Source organism: Mustela putorius, unplaced genomic scaffold (assembly GCF_011764305.1).
Source record: "Mustela putorius furo isolate JIRA1106 unplaced genomic scaffold, ASM1176430v1.1 tig00000695_pilon_pilon_pilon, whole genome shotgun sequence".
In the NCBI taxonomy this organism is placed as follows: Eukaryota; Metazoa; Chordata; class Mammalia; order Carnivora; family Mustelidae; genus Mustela; species Mustela putorius.
In genome coordinates, this window is record NW_025421447.1 from 9,076,046 (window position 1) to 9,091,197 (window position 15,152).

Consider the following 15,152-nt stretch of genomic DNA (forward strand, 5'->3'; position numbering starts at 1 on the left):
GTGGCAGGTATTGGGGATAAAAAGCTGGTTTTCAGTTTATAATGGGGATGGATGCACCACCGCTCTGAAAACCTGGGAAAACACCCCTCCCCTGGGCTCTGAGGGCCACGCTGATCTATTAGAAAGAAACAGTGTTTCCATGCCCAGAGAGGGGAGGGGTCACTTCCGGTGTGCCCCCAGAGCATCATGGGAGGAGTTGTGGGGGGGGGGGGAAGACCGGAAGTGACGCGTCGCCACCGGTTGGGACCCAGTGGGAGGCGCTGACGAGAGCTGGAGGGTAAGTGTGCGTGTGTCGGGGTTTGTGAGGCGGGTGGCGTTTGCGCCTCCGCGACCCCAGGACCTATTCGACCTGTTCGCGCTGGAGGTGACAGAGAATAGCCCCCGGAGGCAGTGGGGCAGTGTGGGGAGCGAATTTGAAGGCGGGGCCAGAGGAATGATTCTGGAAACTTCTCGAGCCGCCAGATTGCACATGGCGTGTGGTGAAATCTAGCAGAGTCGCGCGCTGCGGCGTGCCTCATCCTGTTTGGGTTCCGCTCTGTGGGCGTCCACGGCGTGGTTTCTCCGAGTCCTGAGAAACAGTAAGATTCTGTAGCTCGAAGGCACCTCCCTTCCCCCGTTCCCATCTGCGCTCTTCCCGCCGCCTCTCCTGGCTCGAGACCTTGGGCCTCGAACCTTGGAACCTAGGACCTCCGTCTCCCTGAGAGCGCGCCTCGAACCCTAGTTTCTGGGAGAGGGGGTGGGAACACAGCCTACCCTCCTAGGAAGGTCGGGCTGCTGTAAGCCAAGAGAAGCCCTTTCCAGGGGGCTTTCCCCAAGGAGGGACTGGTTTTCCTAATTTCTCACCTTCCCCACGGGACAGGCTTGGTTTCTCCTTGTGGGCTCCGGAAGCAGCGTCTTGGCGGCGGCCCTGGGAGCCGCGAGGGAGGGATGGGGCTGCCAGATTCCAGCCTTAAGTAATTTTCTTGCCATCTGCCCACGGATGATTCTTGGGCTTCCCACTTAGGAAAATGTGACCCGTGAAGGCCGCCCTGAAGGTGGCCGGGGACACTGGAATGTGTAACATGGGCCCAAACCCCAGCCAGGGCCAGGCGGCAGAGTTTGGGTTTGCTCCCTGACAGCTGCTGTGTTGGCTCTGGAATGTTAATCCCCGCCCGCTGAAAGCTTGCAGAGGCTTTTAGCAGCTGTGCTGACGGGCTCCTCCATCAAATGACCCTCTCCTGCTTCACCTTTCTGCAGTCGGTTATATCCACGTCTTTGAGGAGAGGAGGGTGTGAAATGTCCCCGAGGAACGGGTCATTTTTATTTTTTCTTTAAAAAAATATATATATATATGTATATATATATATATATATATATACACACCTTTAAAACAATTCCAAAGCGGGGGCTCCTGGCTGGCTCAGTCGTTAGAGCGTGGGGCTCCTGGTGCTCAGGGTGGTGAATTCGACCCTCACCTTGGGTGTAGAGATTGCTTAAATCAATACACTTAAAAAAATTTCTCCTAAGAAAATTTCCCACAACAAGTGCTTACGTTATAGACTGAAATGTAGGATCAAACCACAAAGGAAAATTTTAGATCTCTCCTGAAATTTTAGCATAGAGTTTATCTAAATTTGGGGGTAAGTTCTTTTGCATTTCTCCCACCGTGTTTGTAAACATAGACACAACTTTTTATTTTTATTTTTTTTTTAAGATTTTATTTATTTATTTGACAAACAGATCACAAGCAGGCAGAGAGGCAGGCAGAGAGAGAGAGTGGGGGAAGCAGGCTGAGCAGAGAGCCAGATGAGGGTCTTGACCCCGGGACTCTGGGGTCATGACCCGAGTGGAAGGCAGAGGCTTTAACCCACTGAGCTTCCCAGGCACCCCTAGACACAACTTTTTAAACCAAGTTGTTAAATCCATACACAGCTGGGATATCAGCCAATAGACAGGATTTTGTGGCCTGCCTTTAAAATTTAAGAGATAATGAAAAGTTTCTTGTGGTATTAACCCTTCTTCCACATGATGATTTTTCTAAAAAGAATTTATTTACTTGGCGGGGGAGGGAGGGAATGGGAGAGAGGAAGGAAGGGGCAGAGGGAGAGCAAGTCTCAAGCAGATGAGTGAGGAACTGGAAATGATGATGACCCAGTAATGCTCCACAAGAATGAGTTCAGTGTTAAAGGATTAGGAAAGCCCTTAAAAATACTGATGAAGCCATCATACATTTCTGCAAAAAAGGACATTTTTGGGGCGCCTGGGTGGCTCAGTGGGTTAAGCATCTGCCTTCAGCTCAGGTCATGATCTCAGGGTCCTGGGATGGAGCCCCTGCCTGTCTCTCTGCTCAGCAGGGGGTCGGCTTCCTCCTCCTCCTCTGCCTGCATCTCTGCCTGCTTGTGATCTCTCTTTCTGTCAAATAAATAAATAAACCCTTAAAAAAAGGGACATTCTTTGTGACTGCATTGTAAAAATTGAAGATAAGGGATGTCATAGCATGTAAGACTGCTTAATTACACTTTGGCTACTGTAAATAATGGTGCAGTGAACACGGGCTGGGAGGGAGTGCATGTATCTTTTCAACTTAGTGTTTTCAGTTTTTTTCAGGTAAATACTCAGAAGTGGAATTGCTGGATTGTAGGGTAGTCCTATTTACAAATACTTGAGAAAACTCTGTACTGTTTTCCATGGTGGCTGCACCAGTTTGGATTCCCGCTTACCAGTGCACGAGGGCTCCCTTTTTTCCCCACATCCTCGCCAACGCTCGTTTCTTGCTTGTCCTTCTGTCAGGTATGAGGTGGTGAAATGTTTATTTAAATCTTTTGCCTCTTTAGAAATTGGGCTATCTGTTTTCTTCTTACTGAATTTTTAGACTTTTTCCAGTCTTCTGGTTACTAGTCCTTTATCAAGAATGTAATTTGCAAATACTTTCAGTCTGTGGCTTGTCTTTTCATCCTCTTCAACAGTGTTTTCAAAGAGCAACAACTAGGGGCACCTGGGTGGCTTAGTGTGTTAAAGCCTCTGCCTTTCGCCTCTCTGCCTACCAGTGATTTCTATCAAATAAATAAAATATTTAAAAAAATAGCATCAACTATATTATGATGAAATCCAGTTTATCAATTTTTTCTTTCCTGGCTTGTGCTTTTGGTGTTGTAGCTGAGAAATATTTGCCAAAACCAGAGTCACAAATATTTACTCTCATGTTTACTCCTAGACGTTTTTGTAATTGGGGTAGTTTTGGTTTTCTCATTGATCTAAAATTTTCCTTAACAAAATTTATTTTACTTATTTTGAATTTTTTTTCATTTTAAATTTTGTTAGTAATCTTAGATTTGAGATCATGGGCTATACAGTTTATACTGTAAAAGACTGAAGCTAACAGCATTGAGAACGGGGGGCATAGATGCTGGAAGAGGGACATAAAATACGGTCTTTGCCTAGGTCACCGTTTTTGCTCTACTGACTCCCCTCTTTCTGGAGACCAAACTCCCTAATGTTTGCACTGTACCGTTTCTTTCTTGTTTTATCCTTTGTCCCACATTTCTCAAGTTGTTTTTTTTCCCTCGTCTTTCTCTTTGACTTCCTCATTCACTTGGTCAGAAAGTCCTTGTGTGCTGCCTTCATAATTCACCTAGTATCCTGCACTCTCATCATTTCCCAGCGCTGTTTTTCCAGTCTGAGCCACTGTCATTTGTTATCTTTTATTTTACTGTAGGCTCCCAGCTAGTCTCCCAGTTTCCATCTTTGCCGTCTGCAGTCCTTTTCTCAACATAGCAGCCAGAGTAATTTTTAAAAAATGTGTGTTAATATGTCTTCTCTACTTTAAACCCTCCAAAGCTTTGGCATCTCACTGTAAAGACTCAAGGCTGTGGAAAGGCCCTCAGACCTTACATGATTAGGCCCCTGGTTCCTCTCTTATGTTATAACTCTATCTTGCTCATTCTCCTCCAGCCCCTGAGACATGTCAACTTGCCCCTACCTCAGGGCCTGTGCATTTTCTGTTTTTCCCTCAGCCTGGAAGTATTCTGACCTCACATACTCACTTGGCTTATTCTCTTGGTTCCTGCAGGTCTCTGCTCAAATGTCTTTTTTTTTTTTCTTTTAAGATTTTAATTAGAGAGATAGTGTGCCTGCATGTGCCTGAGTGGGACAGAGGGAGAGGGAGATGCAGACTCCTCACAGGGAGTCCAGCCCTGCTTCTTTATTTTCCACTAGCAATTATCATTTGACATATTACATGCTTTCTTATTCATTGGTTGCCTTTTTGCCCTCATAGAATTTAAGTTTCTTAGGGCAGGAACTCTCTTTGCTCACTGCTATACCCACAGATCATAGAATAGTGCCTGGCATGGAGTAGATGCTCAGTAACTACTTGTGGAGTGGATCAATGAAGAGGTCCTGTCTGGAGAAGGAGACTTAGGGAGTGTTTTCCTTAGTGATTTATAACAATCTAGAGAGATTTAATAAAATCAAGTCCAGTAAAAGATACTTATATGTGTGTTTGTGTGTGTGTTGCGGGCATGTGGTAGGGGTGGGAAAGGTGATGCTGGGTGGTGATGGAAGCACAAAATACTGAATGCTCTGTAAGACCATATATAGTATTAAAAAGTAGGTGAGAACTGTATTTGAGAGTAAATAAGTTTGTAAATGAAAAAAATGAGTATGAGCTTGCTCCAGTTTTTATTTACTCAACATTAAGAGAAAAGTGAACATCATCAGTGGCCCAGAATAGCACATTTTGTGCATTTCTTCAGCCTCTTGACAGCATCAGGCACATGTGTTCACTCTGCACTGATTTTCGTGTGGACCTCCCGGCTCTTCACCCGCAGCTTGTTGACCTGGGACTCGGCAATGTCAGCCCGCTCCTCAGCCTCCTCCAGCTCGTGTTGGAGCTTGCGGAATTTAGCAAGATTAGTGTTGGATTGTTCCTCCTGAGAGGAAAGATAAAATTGTGAGAATTAGACTTAGTGATTCTCACTGCACTTGTCACCAAATAAGATTATTTCCTCAACTCAGATATGTCCTTCTTATGGTCTGTTTCGCATGTCTGACTTCAAATCTGAACAGAACTTGTCACTTCAGGTGTGTATTTTTTTCACTCTAAAGAATGAAAGAAGAAACACTTTTGAAGTGGAAGGACTGCCTTAGTGTGTCAAAGCCATGTGTACGTGAAATCTGTTTCTGCTGCATGGACTGCGTAGAAAGAAGGAAGAGAGCCATGTGCCCTGACAGAGTTTAGTAAGTAAATGCAAGGTCAAGTTTCAGCCTTGAGATAACCTCACCTAGCAATTTTTTTGTCCTATATTTTGACTCTGGCATACAGAGAAAGGGAAAAAGTGGGAAAAATGGGTCTGAGAAGATGCATGCATCTGTTGGTTTTACTTATTACCACTTGAGCTCCTCCCTTCCTTCTTCCCTCTCCTAACTTCCTGTCTACTTCCAACCTACCACATTGTGTCTGGAAGAATGGGGAACATCAGGAAAAGTGAGGCTGGAGAATCTTCCAGCATGTTCTTATCTGCTACAGTACATGTGGAGAGATGAGCCCCTGATGATACTGGTAGTGTCAGGAACGAATCAGCTGGGGTAAAGATTTATGTTTGGCTCTTAAGAACACTTGGTCTTGTACATTTCTAGAGGGAGAGGAGTATTTATCATGGACTACAGTTGTGATGATGTAGTCTTTGCTGCTATCAAGGTGGGTTATTTGGAACTTTGCTTTATTCCCCCAACTCTTAACAAAATGCCCAATAATAAAAATATCTCCTCTTAAGTCCTATTCTGTAATCAGGATTTGGGGGTAAGTTCATGTTTATAATATCATACAATATGAGTGGTATATTAATTGAATTTAAATTCAAAACAAAACAGTAAAAAATATGAGTGGTATATTCTTATTTTGCTTGTTTTCTCATTGACACATTCTCTTAATATATTTCTACCCCAAAAGAAGTTTTCATCCTCCCTCAAGGGCTTAAAGGTACTCACAGCCTCCTCAGCTTGTCTCTTGTATGATTTCACCTTCGCTTGTAATTTATCTACCAAGTCCTGCAGCCTGAGAACATTCTTGCGGTCTTCCTCAGTCTGGGGGTGTGGAAAAACAGTCTTCATTCAGTACAATGGAATGAGTCTCTCTCAGGAGATAAAGTAAACCACTTTGGTATGATGGTAGGTGGACCTCGGGTAAACTTGGTCAACCTTGAGCCTTCCTCCGTAGTATTAACTAGCCATTCTTGCTGCATGTCCACACTGTGCAGGCACTGTGTTAGGGAATTCTGCACATCTTCTCTGATCCTCACCTCCCTACTCTGAAGAGTACATGCTGTTACTCTCTTTTATAGGGAATGAAACTAAGGTTTAGAGTGTTTAGTAACCTACCCAAGTTCAAAAATTAAGAGGGGCCAAATTAGGATTAATACCCTGTTTTTCTGGCTTTAAAACCTGTATTGTGTTCTCTGATACACAATTTTCTAAAGTCTTCCATGACCCTCCTAACTTAGAAAAGGGTCTGAGACAAGCATTTTTATCATTTGCCCCTTATATTTATATACTGAGTTCAGGCGGATTTGTTTGTGAGCACCACATAAATAGTTAAACAGATTGTCAGTTTCCCTTTGGGCAGGAAGTCTGGATGTTTTAGAAAATTTTTCCCTTTACCTGGTAGGTGAGTTCCTTTACTCTTCTCTCGTGTTTCCGCAAACCTTTAACAGCCTCAGCATTACGTTTCTGCTCATTTTCAACCTCTCCTTCAAGCTCACGTACCTACAACCAAGAAAGATACGTATATAGCTAGTCTTAGGGGATATTAATTAGCTCACGACCTGCTGAAGATATTTTGGCTGAATGCCTTCAGCCTCAGGACAAAGCTGGGCTTTAATATATAGGGAGAGAGAAAAAGAGAGGGAGTGTCCTTTTCCCCTTCTCAGATTCAGAGAGATTGTGAGACCCACCCTGGCCTCCAGTTTCTGGATCTGCTTCTTCCCGCCCTTCAGGGCCAGTTGCTCAGCCTCGTCCAGACGGTGCTGCAGGTCCTTCACCGTCTGCTCCATGTTCTTCTTCATGCGCTCCAGGTGGGCGCTGGTGTCCTGCTCCTTCTTCAGCTCCTCAGCCATCATGGCCGCCTATTTAGTAAATGCATCAAGACAATAAGGAAACCTGGTAATGGCAGGTAACACACCTGTGTCAGTAAAACCAATGCTTAGCTTGCTCACATCAGTGATGGCCTTCTTGGCCTTCTCTTCTGCATTGCGTGATTCTTGAATGACTTCTTCCACTTCACTCTGGAGTTGTGAAACGTCATTTTCCAATTTCTTCTTGGTATTGATCAGGCTGGTGTTCTGTTAAAAGTAGTCAATGGAAAGTGATAAGATTTGTTTGCCAATGTGGGATTTTACAGGTGTCTTACTTGTTGGCTTATGCAGGGGACCTGACAGCAACAGTTTACTCAACTTTAAATTTTGTTCACTGCAAAATATTAATTATTTGAAAGATTGGAACAGCCCCCTCCCACTACCCCAGTGTCTAATTTATGCATGAGGACTTTTGAGATTTAAGAATGCCTATATTAATTAATTGTTCTTTCAATTATATTTCAATCAGACATTACTAGTGTTATATCCTCAAAAGGTTGGAAATAGCAGAAAGTAATTGATTTTTTTTTTTTTTTGTGAGTGCCTGGCATTGGGAGTTTTTCAGTTGAGAAAGGATCTATTCTCTGATAACTTTCATGGTTTGCTCCCCAGGGGAATACTGAATTAGTCTTAGGAAAACATTTTATTAAAATTTTAACCCAGTGCTTCTCAAAGGGAATCAGCACTGCCTCAGTGTGTATTTGGAAACATTTGGAGGTAGGTGTTTTTGCTTGTTAAAATGACCACCTGATGCTACTGCATTTAATGTCCAGGCAAATCAGCAATATCCTGCAGGACTCCCATACAATAAACACAACAGTGCTAAATGCAGAAGGACTCCTGACGAGAAACACTGTGTGGCATATTTTTGGATTCCGGAGTTAACAAATCATCTTTATTCAAGTTTATTCTAAGTCATGGTTTTCAGGATCTAAGAGTCAAAACTCTATAAAGATTTTTTTAAAATAAAACTCTCCTTTTAGATATTAGAAAATCTTAAAAAAGAGAGACATGTAGGAACACACACCAAAAAATTGCCTATTGTCTCACCATTCCAAGATAACTGCAGTTAATATTTTAGAGCATACCCCCATCCTTTTTTATATACATATATTTATAAAAATGGAACATTTTTCTGCTATAATTCTGATCCATCACTCAGCATACATCAGCATTTGTCTGATGTGGAGGTCTTACCTGGGTGTGCAGGAGCTGGACGCGCTCACTGGCATCCAGGAGCTCCTGTTCTGCGATTTTCCTGCTCCTCTCTGTCTGCTCCAGAGTGGCCCGAAGCTCCTCGATCTCGGCCTGCAGCAGGTTGGCTCTGCGCTCCACCATGGCCAGCTGCTCCTTCAGGTCCTCCTGGCCCCGCAGGGCGTCATCTAGGTGCAGCTGGGTATCCTGTTAAGTTAAAAAAAAAAAAAAAAAGCCTTAGACACTCTGAAGAGGATGAGAACATCCCAGGAGGTGAACTGGCAGAATGGTGCCAAGAGCAGGAAGTGACAGGCCTGTCATTTGAGTGTGAAAATGGTGATGTCACCAGCTTAGGTGAGTGAGAATGATCAGGAGACAGAGTCTCATTCTATTTATGCCATTAACTGGTTATTTTTTCATGTGTGAATAACTAATGTCTGTCACTTAGAGAGTATTTTCCATATGCTCTCCCTAGTACTTGACATCTGTTATCTTATTTGATTCTCACAGGAACCCTATGAAGAGGGTAGTTTCATTCTTAATTTGTAGAAACAGCAGAGAGGTTCTGAGAGGTTAAATCAATGGCTTAAAATCAGGCAACCAGTAAGTAACACAACCAAGGCTCAGGCTCAGGCTTATTGGTACCAAAGTCTTGTACTCTCTCCCATCTCAAAGCTTATCTCTGGGCTTCTGTTTGTTCTTTTATATAGCATTTCTGTAAAAATATATTTGTGCATATTTAATTTATCTATCTCCATACTGTGAGCTGTATAATTTGTTAAAAGAAAAAAAAATGGGTTTTTTAGCACAAAGATGTTTTGCTGAATGGAGGACAGGTCACTTCCCTGACTTAGCTGTTGATGTGGACCCGTTTACCTTCAGGATGCCTTGGGTGTTCCTGTAGTTCCTCAAACTCTCTGCAGCCACGCGGTTGGCATGGTTCAGCTGGATTTCCATCTCATTGAGGTCTCCCTCCATCTTCTTCTTGAGCCTGATGGCATCATTCCTGCTCCTGATCTCCGCATCCAGGGTGCTCTGCATCGACTCCACAACCCTGATGTGGTTTCTCTTCAGCTGGTCAATTTCCTCATCCTTCTCAGCAATTTTCCTGTCGACCTCAGACTTGACTTGGTTCAACTCCAGCTGGATGCGCAGGATCTTTCCCTCTTCATGTTCAAGAGATGCCTTAGCAAAAATAGTGATCAATTAATAATGATCAATTATTATGATCAATTAATTATAATGATCAATTAATAATTAAAATAACTTAAATATTGGGAGTGTATTGCCTTGTGAGCTAAACTCTTATTAACATTAGTTTGTCTGGTTTTACAGAGTACAACGTAATAGTTCCAGGAACCTGCTAGGTAAATCATTTTTGTTGTTGTTGTTTATTCAGTCAGATTATATAGGGCAGCTCTGTAATAATGGTGCTTTGTAAAGTATTAAGTGCTGTGTAAGTATTACTCATGCGAGTACTAACAGAACTTACTTTTAAATTCATGTAGGAAAAATGAACCCTCAGTCTGTTTTATACATTAAGATGTTTGTAGAAATTCTCAATTTAAAAACATTTTTCTGATTACAGAATATATATATTCACTGTAGAACATGGGGCAATATATAAAAAAAGGGGGAAATTCCTATTGTGCGCCCTACCCAAAGATGACCATTTTAATATGGTACATATTTTTTAGTCTTTCTTTATACTTATGCATATATTTTTACATGATGAAAATTATAGTGTATATCCACATGTGTCCTTGCTTTAAAATTATTGTCCACCATAAATAATTCCCCACATTAATTATATTTAGTGATTGGATACAATTGCATCATATGAATGTTCCATAGTTAGCTCCATCTTGTTCTGGGATTGGAAATCTTTGTGCTTAAAGATTTACTTCCATTTAAGAGAATTTTCCTGAGGTAGATTCTTAATAGAATTTATGGGTCAGAGTATTATATTTTTAAGGCTTTTGCTGACTATTGCCAAATCATCCTTCATAAAGGCTGTACAAGTTCATATTTTCCCAAGTGCTGTAATAATGGGTCCATCGCCCACTTTGAGTGTTTTCACCCATGTCTTTGATTTCCCCCCTTAGCAGAATAATATGTACCTCTGCTTCCTCTAAGGCAGCCTGAATGTCACATTTCTCTTGTTCCACTTGCTTCTTTATTTTCTCCAATTCATGGATTTGCTTCCCTCCCTCAGCAATCTGCTCAGTGAGGTCAGAAATCTCCTCTGTGGGTGAACAGACAGGGGAGGAGCAGTCAGACTCATGCAACATTGCAAGGGTCTTGCCAGGCTGTTGGAAGTACAGAAGTTCAAGAGCACTCACGCTGCAAGTTCTTGTTCTCTCGCTTTAGGGTTTCCACATGATCCAGGGATTCCTCGTAGGCATTCTTGACCTTGAACAGCTCAGTGCTGAGCGCTCGGGCTTCCTTCTGGGAGGCCTCAAGTTCAGCCTGAGTTTCCTCGTATTTCTGTTTCCACTCCGCCAGGACCTGAAAAGCACCAAATTGTCAGCTTCTGCAAGGAGTAAGGGAGACCAAGTAAACATCGATGAAGTTTAAGCAGGGCGGGCCACCTTGTCGAAGTTCCTCTGCTTCTTGTCCAGGGCGGCACAGGCTGCGTTTGTTCTCTCCACGTCCAGCATGAGGTCCTCTACCTCGTTCTGGAGCCGCTGCTTCGTCTTTTCTAGAGAAGCACATTTTGCGTTCACGGCTTCTACGTGCTCCTCGGCTTCTTGCAGACGCTGGGCCAGCTTCTTCCTGAAACGTTAGCCAGGCAGTTAAGGAGAGTGGTCTGGAACCTGGGCAAGCGATAACATTATAGAAGCAGGCCTGCTTTTATAATGGCAGAGAACATATGGTTATCCAAGCTGTGGCAGCCAGAGCTGCTTTTTTGATCGGTCCTTCATGAAGAGGTCCGAAGTGGTGAGCCCCTGGGTTCAGCCCTTAGAAGCTGCTGCTGGTGCTCCATTGTACGTGTCTTTCCACAGAAGTAATTCAGGATTTTCAGGACTTGCGATTGAGTCTGGTCGCAGAAAATGATTATTCAGGACAATTTTATTGATTGATGTATATATCTCATCTCATTCCAAAAAGGATTTGAGGCTAACTATATATTTTACTGGGCAGAAATGTACTGAGCATACTCATTTGCTTTCTGATTTTCCATTTCATTTTATGTACTTTTTCCTTAGAGAAAAATAGATAGTTTCTGTTAATATGTATTTGAAGTTCTCACCAGAGAGAGAAATTGATGGATAAATCAGGACAGTTTAAGCAAGGCAAGTTTTCTTTTTTCCTTTTGAATTGCCCACATTCTTCATTCCCCATTGAGTGCTAACTCTACATCCTAGTGGTACAGAAAAGCCTTTCACCCAGAAGCCCAAGAAGATCTACTTGAGGGTCTTCTGTGGTCTATACACAGACTAAGGGTTTATTTTATTTAGACCAACCCTGGACATTATGTACAGTTTGGTAGCCTCCAGCATGGGTTTGAAGAGCTGTGTCTTCCTACTGCAATACTAAAGAAGGTGGGCTCTGGAATCAGGATATCTGGATTTAATCATGTGCCTGGTTAGTGGGTAACCTCTCACAGCCTGTTTCCTAGTCTGTAACATAGGGGTAAAACATGATGTTGCTTTTAAAACTAAATGAGGTAATGTGTATATATAGTACTTGACACATAGTATGCGCTCCATAAATTTAGCGTCTGCTATTACTGTTATGTTACCATCATCGACATCATCATCATCCTGTTTCTGGGAGTTGCTGGGTTGTGCAGCTAGAAACCATGTCATTTTCCTCCCCCAGTGATCACAGCACGTACTTGGCCTCCTCCAATTCCTCCGTGCGCTGGATGGCGTCTGTCTCGTATTTGGTCCTCCACTGGGCCACCTCACTGTTGGCCTTGGACAGCGCCCTCTGCAGCTCGGCCTTGCCCTCCTGCTCCTCCTCGTACTGTTCCCGCAGCAGGTCACAGTCGTGGCGGGAGGACTGCAGGGCATGGGCCAGGGCGTTCTTGGCCTGTGGGAGGACTAGTTCAGTGACTTGAATGCATTTCTTCAGTGATACATAATTTGTATACCCAGACTAGAACCTAACGGGATGTACTTCGATTTGCTCAGCCAAGATCGTTGGTAAAACTCACTTTAGTTTCTTCTTCCAGCTGACGTTTCAGCTCCTCTATCTGCTGCGTAGATGCTTGTTTGCTTCTTGAAAGCTGAGAGACTAAAGCATCTTTCTCATCTAATTGTCGGGAATATTCTCCTAAGAATAACAGACGTAAATGAATTGGTTAATGGCATAAAACTAAGCTACTAAGCTTAAGCGTTCATATATGTGTATACCTGTACATTTATATATGTATATACATCAAATATATATTTTATCTGCTTCTAAATATGCATATAGAGCTGGTTAGAACTGGAGGCAAAAAGCAGAAATGCCACAGAAGCGTCACAGGTAAACTATTCTGCCGGTTCTCGCTTTGTATTCTTTCTTACTTGCTCAGCACATTGCACCAGATTGTTTATTTCCCTCTAAGGTGGGAGGGAGTATTGCTGTTTCTCCAGAACTACTGGAATCACTTTTATCTAGTATATAGTTCCAGGGCCCAGGGGAAGGTCCGCACCTGCTTCAGTCTGCAGACGCGCTCTCTGAGCCGTCAGGTCGTTGATCAGCCGCTGCTGCTCCTCTTCCTTGGTCTTAAGTTCACTCACCTGGTCTTCTAGAGTGCGACACATCTTTTCAAGGTTCCCCTATGGGATGTGGCAGTGAAAGATGAGTCACTGAATGCAGTAAAAAAAAGTTAAAACTTGAGTAAAAATACTTTCAAGTTTTTTTTAGAGTGAATAAATTCAAGCAGGAGTAGAAAGTTATGGTGCCAATTTGGATGGGACAAGCTAATATTTCAGCATGGTGAGGGTGGAATGTCCCTGAAGTAGCCCTTGTTGGAGCCTGTTCATTTTTTCCAGCAGTACTGACACTTGCTTAAAGTGGATTTTGAAATCATCTTAATAGGTCATAAGGAAATGCTAACAGAAATGAAGTAGAATGGAATATATTAGAATAGGAAATGTTAGATTAGTGCTATAAACTGCCAGCAAACAATGTTTAGTGACAGAACAATGAGTATTCTGCCAGGTTATTAATTACTATTAGTTGGAGATGGTTTGGGGTACCTTGGCTTTGGAAATGGCCTCTGTGTTACTGGCGAGGTCATCGATCTCCATCTTCATCTCGCTCTTCTCCTTCTCCAGCTTCTGCTTGACCCTCTGCAGGTTGTCTATCTGCTCCCCGAGCTCGGCCACGCTGTCTGCGTGCTTCTTCCTCAGGGTGGCCGCCGTGGCTTCGTGCTGCAGGGTGGCCTCCTCCAGGTCCCTGCGCATTTTCTGGAACTCAGCCTCACGCTTCTTGTTCATCTCGACCTGGGCAGAAGTGGCCCCACCGGCTTCCTCCAGGCGCTCACTGATCTCCTCCAGTTCCCGGGAGAGGTCAGAGCGCTGCTTCTCTGCTTTGGCTCGGGAGGCCCGCTCTGCCTCGATTTCCTCTTCCAGCTCCTCGATGCGGGCCTGAGGGTGACACATCAACATTAACATAAACTCATCTCAGTCTCAGGGTTTTTGGGGTACAGAAAAAAGTGAAGGTGAGATGGTTTACCTGCAGCTCTTTGATCTTCTTCTGTAGCTGAACTTCTACTGCCTGCTCATCTTCAATTTTGCTTAGCAGATTGCTGATTTCAAATTCTTTCCTGTAGACAGAAGACCAAGACATATTACTACTCATGAATTGAAAGATGATATCACATGGAATTTTTTTCTGGAGTTCCTACTTTTTGAGTTTCTCATCAAGTTGCTGCTTGTCATTTTCAATATCCATTGTGGATTCTTGGGCCAATTTTAGGTCTCCCTCCAGTTTCCTCTTTGCTCTTTCTAGATCCATTCGAAGTTTCTTTTCTTGCTCTAAAGACCCTTCAAGCTAATGAGAAAGGAAAATATGTTAAACATTGAAAATGTTTTTTAAAAAATCCTTTAGATGGATATAAAAAACACACTTACATCATCCACTTGCTGCTCTAGCTTGGCTTTAGCCTTGGTCAGGGTGTTGACTTTGTCCTCTTCTGCCTGCAGGTCATCCAGGGTCTGCTGGTGGGCCTCTTGGAGGGCTTTCTTCTCCTTGGTCAGCTTCGCAATGGTTTCGTCCAGACCTGCCATCTCTTCTGTGAGGTTTTTCACCTTAAAAAGTTAAAAAAAGAAATGGTAGCTGTGCTAAAGCATGTTAGTAGGGTGGTAGAACGTCTGCATGGTAGAACAGAATATGATGCATACCTTGTTCTCTGTGGCGTGCTTCTCCTTTTCAACCTTGGCCAGGGTCAGCTCAAGGTCGTCAATGTCTTTCTTGAGCTCTGAACACTCATCCTCCAGTTTCCTCTTCTTGGCCGTCAGCTCGGCGTTGATCTCCTCCTCATCCTCTGCTCTCTCAGTCACCTCCTTGATCTTGGCCTCCAGCTGGATTTTGTTTTTGATCAGTTGCTCACACCTTTCCTCTGCATCAGCCAAGGCATCAGCTTCCTGTGGAGAGATTCATTAAGGTCATTAGAGAGCTTGTTACGGTTTTGAACTTGTTCTTTGCACAAAATAGTAGTGTTTGCTGACTTGTCGTGCCTTTTTCGGTATGAATATATATTAAACTTAATTGAACATTATTACATGGCCTGGAGACATGGAGCTAATTAAAAGCAAGACTATATAGACTTAGAATCAAATTAATTTGAAAAATGACTGGATTGAAGTGTCTAGGAGAATGATAGGCCTTGGGCAGCCTGAGGTCTTGTCT

General features: G+C 43.2%; 1 protein-coding gene across 1 annotated transcript in view; it reads right to left on the reverse strand.

Moving 5' to 3' along the window:
• Positions 1 to 4,618: 4,618 nt before the first annotated feature.
• The window catches only part of LOC101678693 (myosin-8), a 28,880-nt gene continuing 18,346 nt past the window's right edge, over positions 4,619 to 15,152 (reverse strand). Inside the window, exons 22-39 of the mRNA XM_045083396.1 lie at positions 14,645 to 14,887; positions 14,375 to 14,551; positions 14,149 to 14,294; positions 13,977 to 14,067; positions 13,499 to 13,888; positions 12,949 to 13,075; positions 12,466 to 12,584; positions 12,145 to 12,341; positions 10,895 to 11,078; positions 10,646 to 10,811; positions 10,424 to 10,548; positions 9,180 to 9,488; positions 8,307 to 8,510; positions 7,191 to 7,316; positions 6,930 to 7,100; positions 6,637 to 6,741; positions 5,968 to 6,063; positions 4,619 to 4,910 (exon numbers count right to left, since the gene is read on the reverse strand). Coding sequence (XP_044939331.1) covers positions 4,761 to 4,910; positions 5,968 to 6,063; positions 6,637 to 6,741; positions 6,930 to 7,100; positions 7,191 to 7,316; positions 8,307 to 8,510; positions 9,180 to 9,488; positions 10,424 to 10,548; positions 10,646 to 10,811; positions 10,895 to 11,078; positions 12,145 to 12,341; positions 12,466 to 12,584; positions 12,949 to 13,075; positions 13,499 to 13,888; positions 13,977 to 14,067; positions 14,149 to 14,294; positions 14,375 to 14,551; positions 14,645 to 14,887 — 3,126 coding nt within the window. The 3' untranslated portion in view covers positions 4,619 to 4,760. The remainder of the gene's footprint in view (positions 4,911 to 5,967; positions 6,064 to 6,636; positions 6,742 to 6,929; positions 7,101 to 7,190; positions 7,317 to 8,306; positions 8,511 to 9,179; positions 9,489 to 10,423; positions 10,549 to 10,645; positions 10,812 to 10,894; positions 11,079 to 12,144; positions 12,342 to 12,465; positions 12,585 to 12,948; positions 13,076 to 13,498; positions 13,889 to 13,976; positions 14,068 to 14,148; positions 14,295 to 14,374; positions 14,552 to 14,644; positions 14,888 to 15,152) is intronic.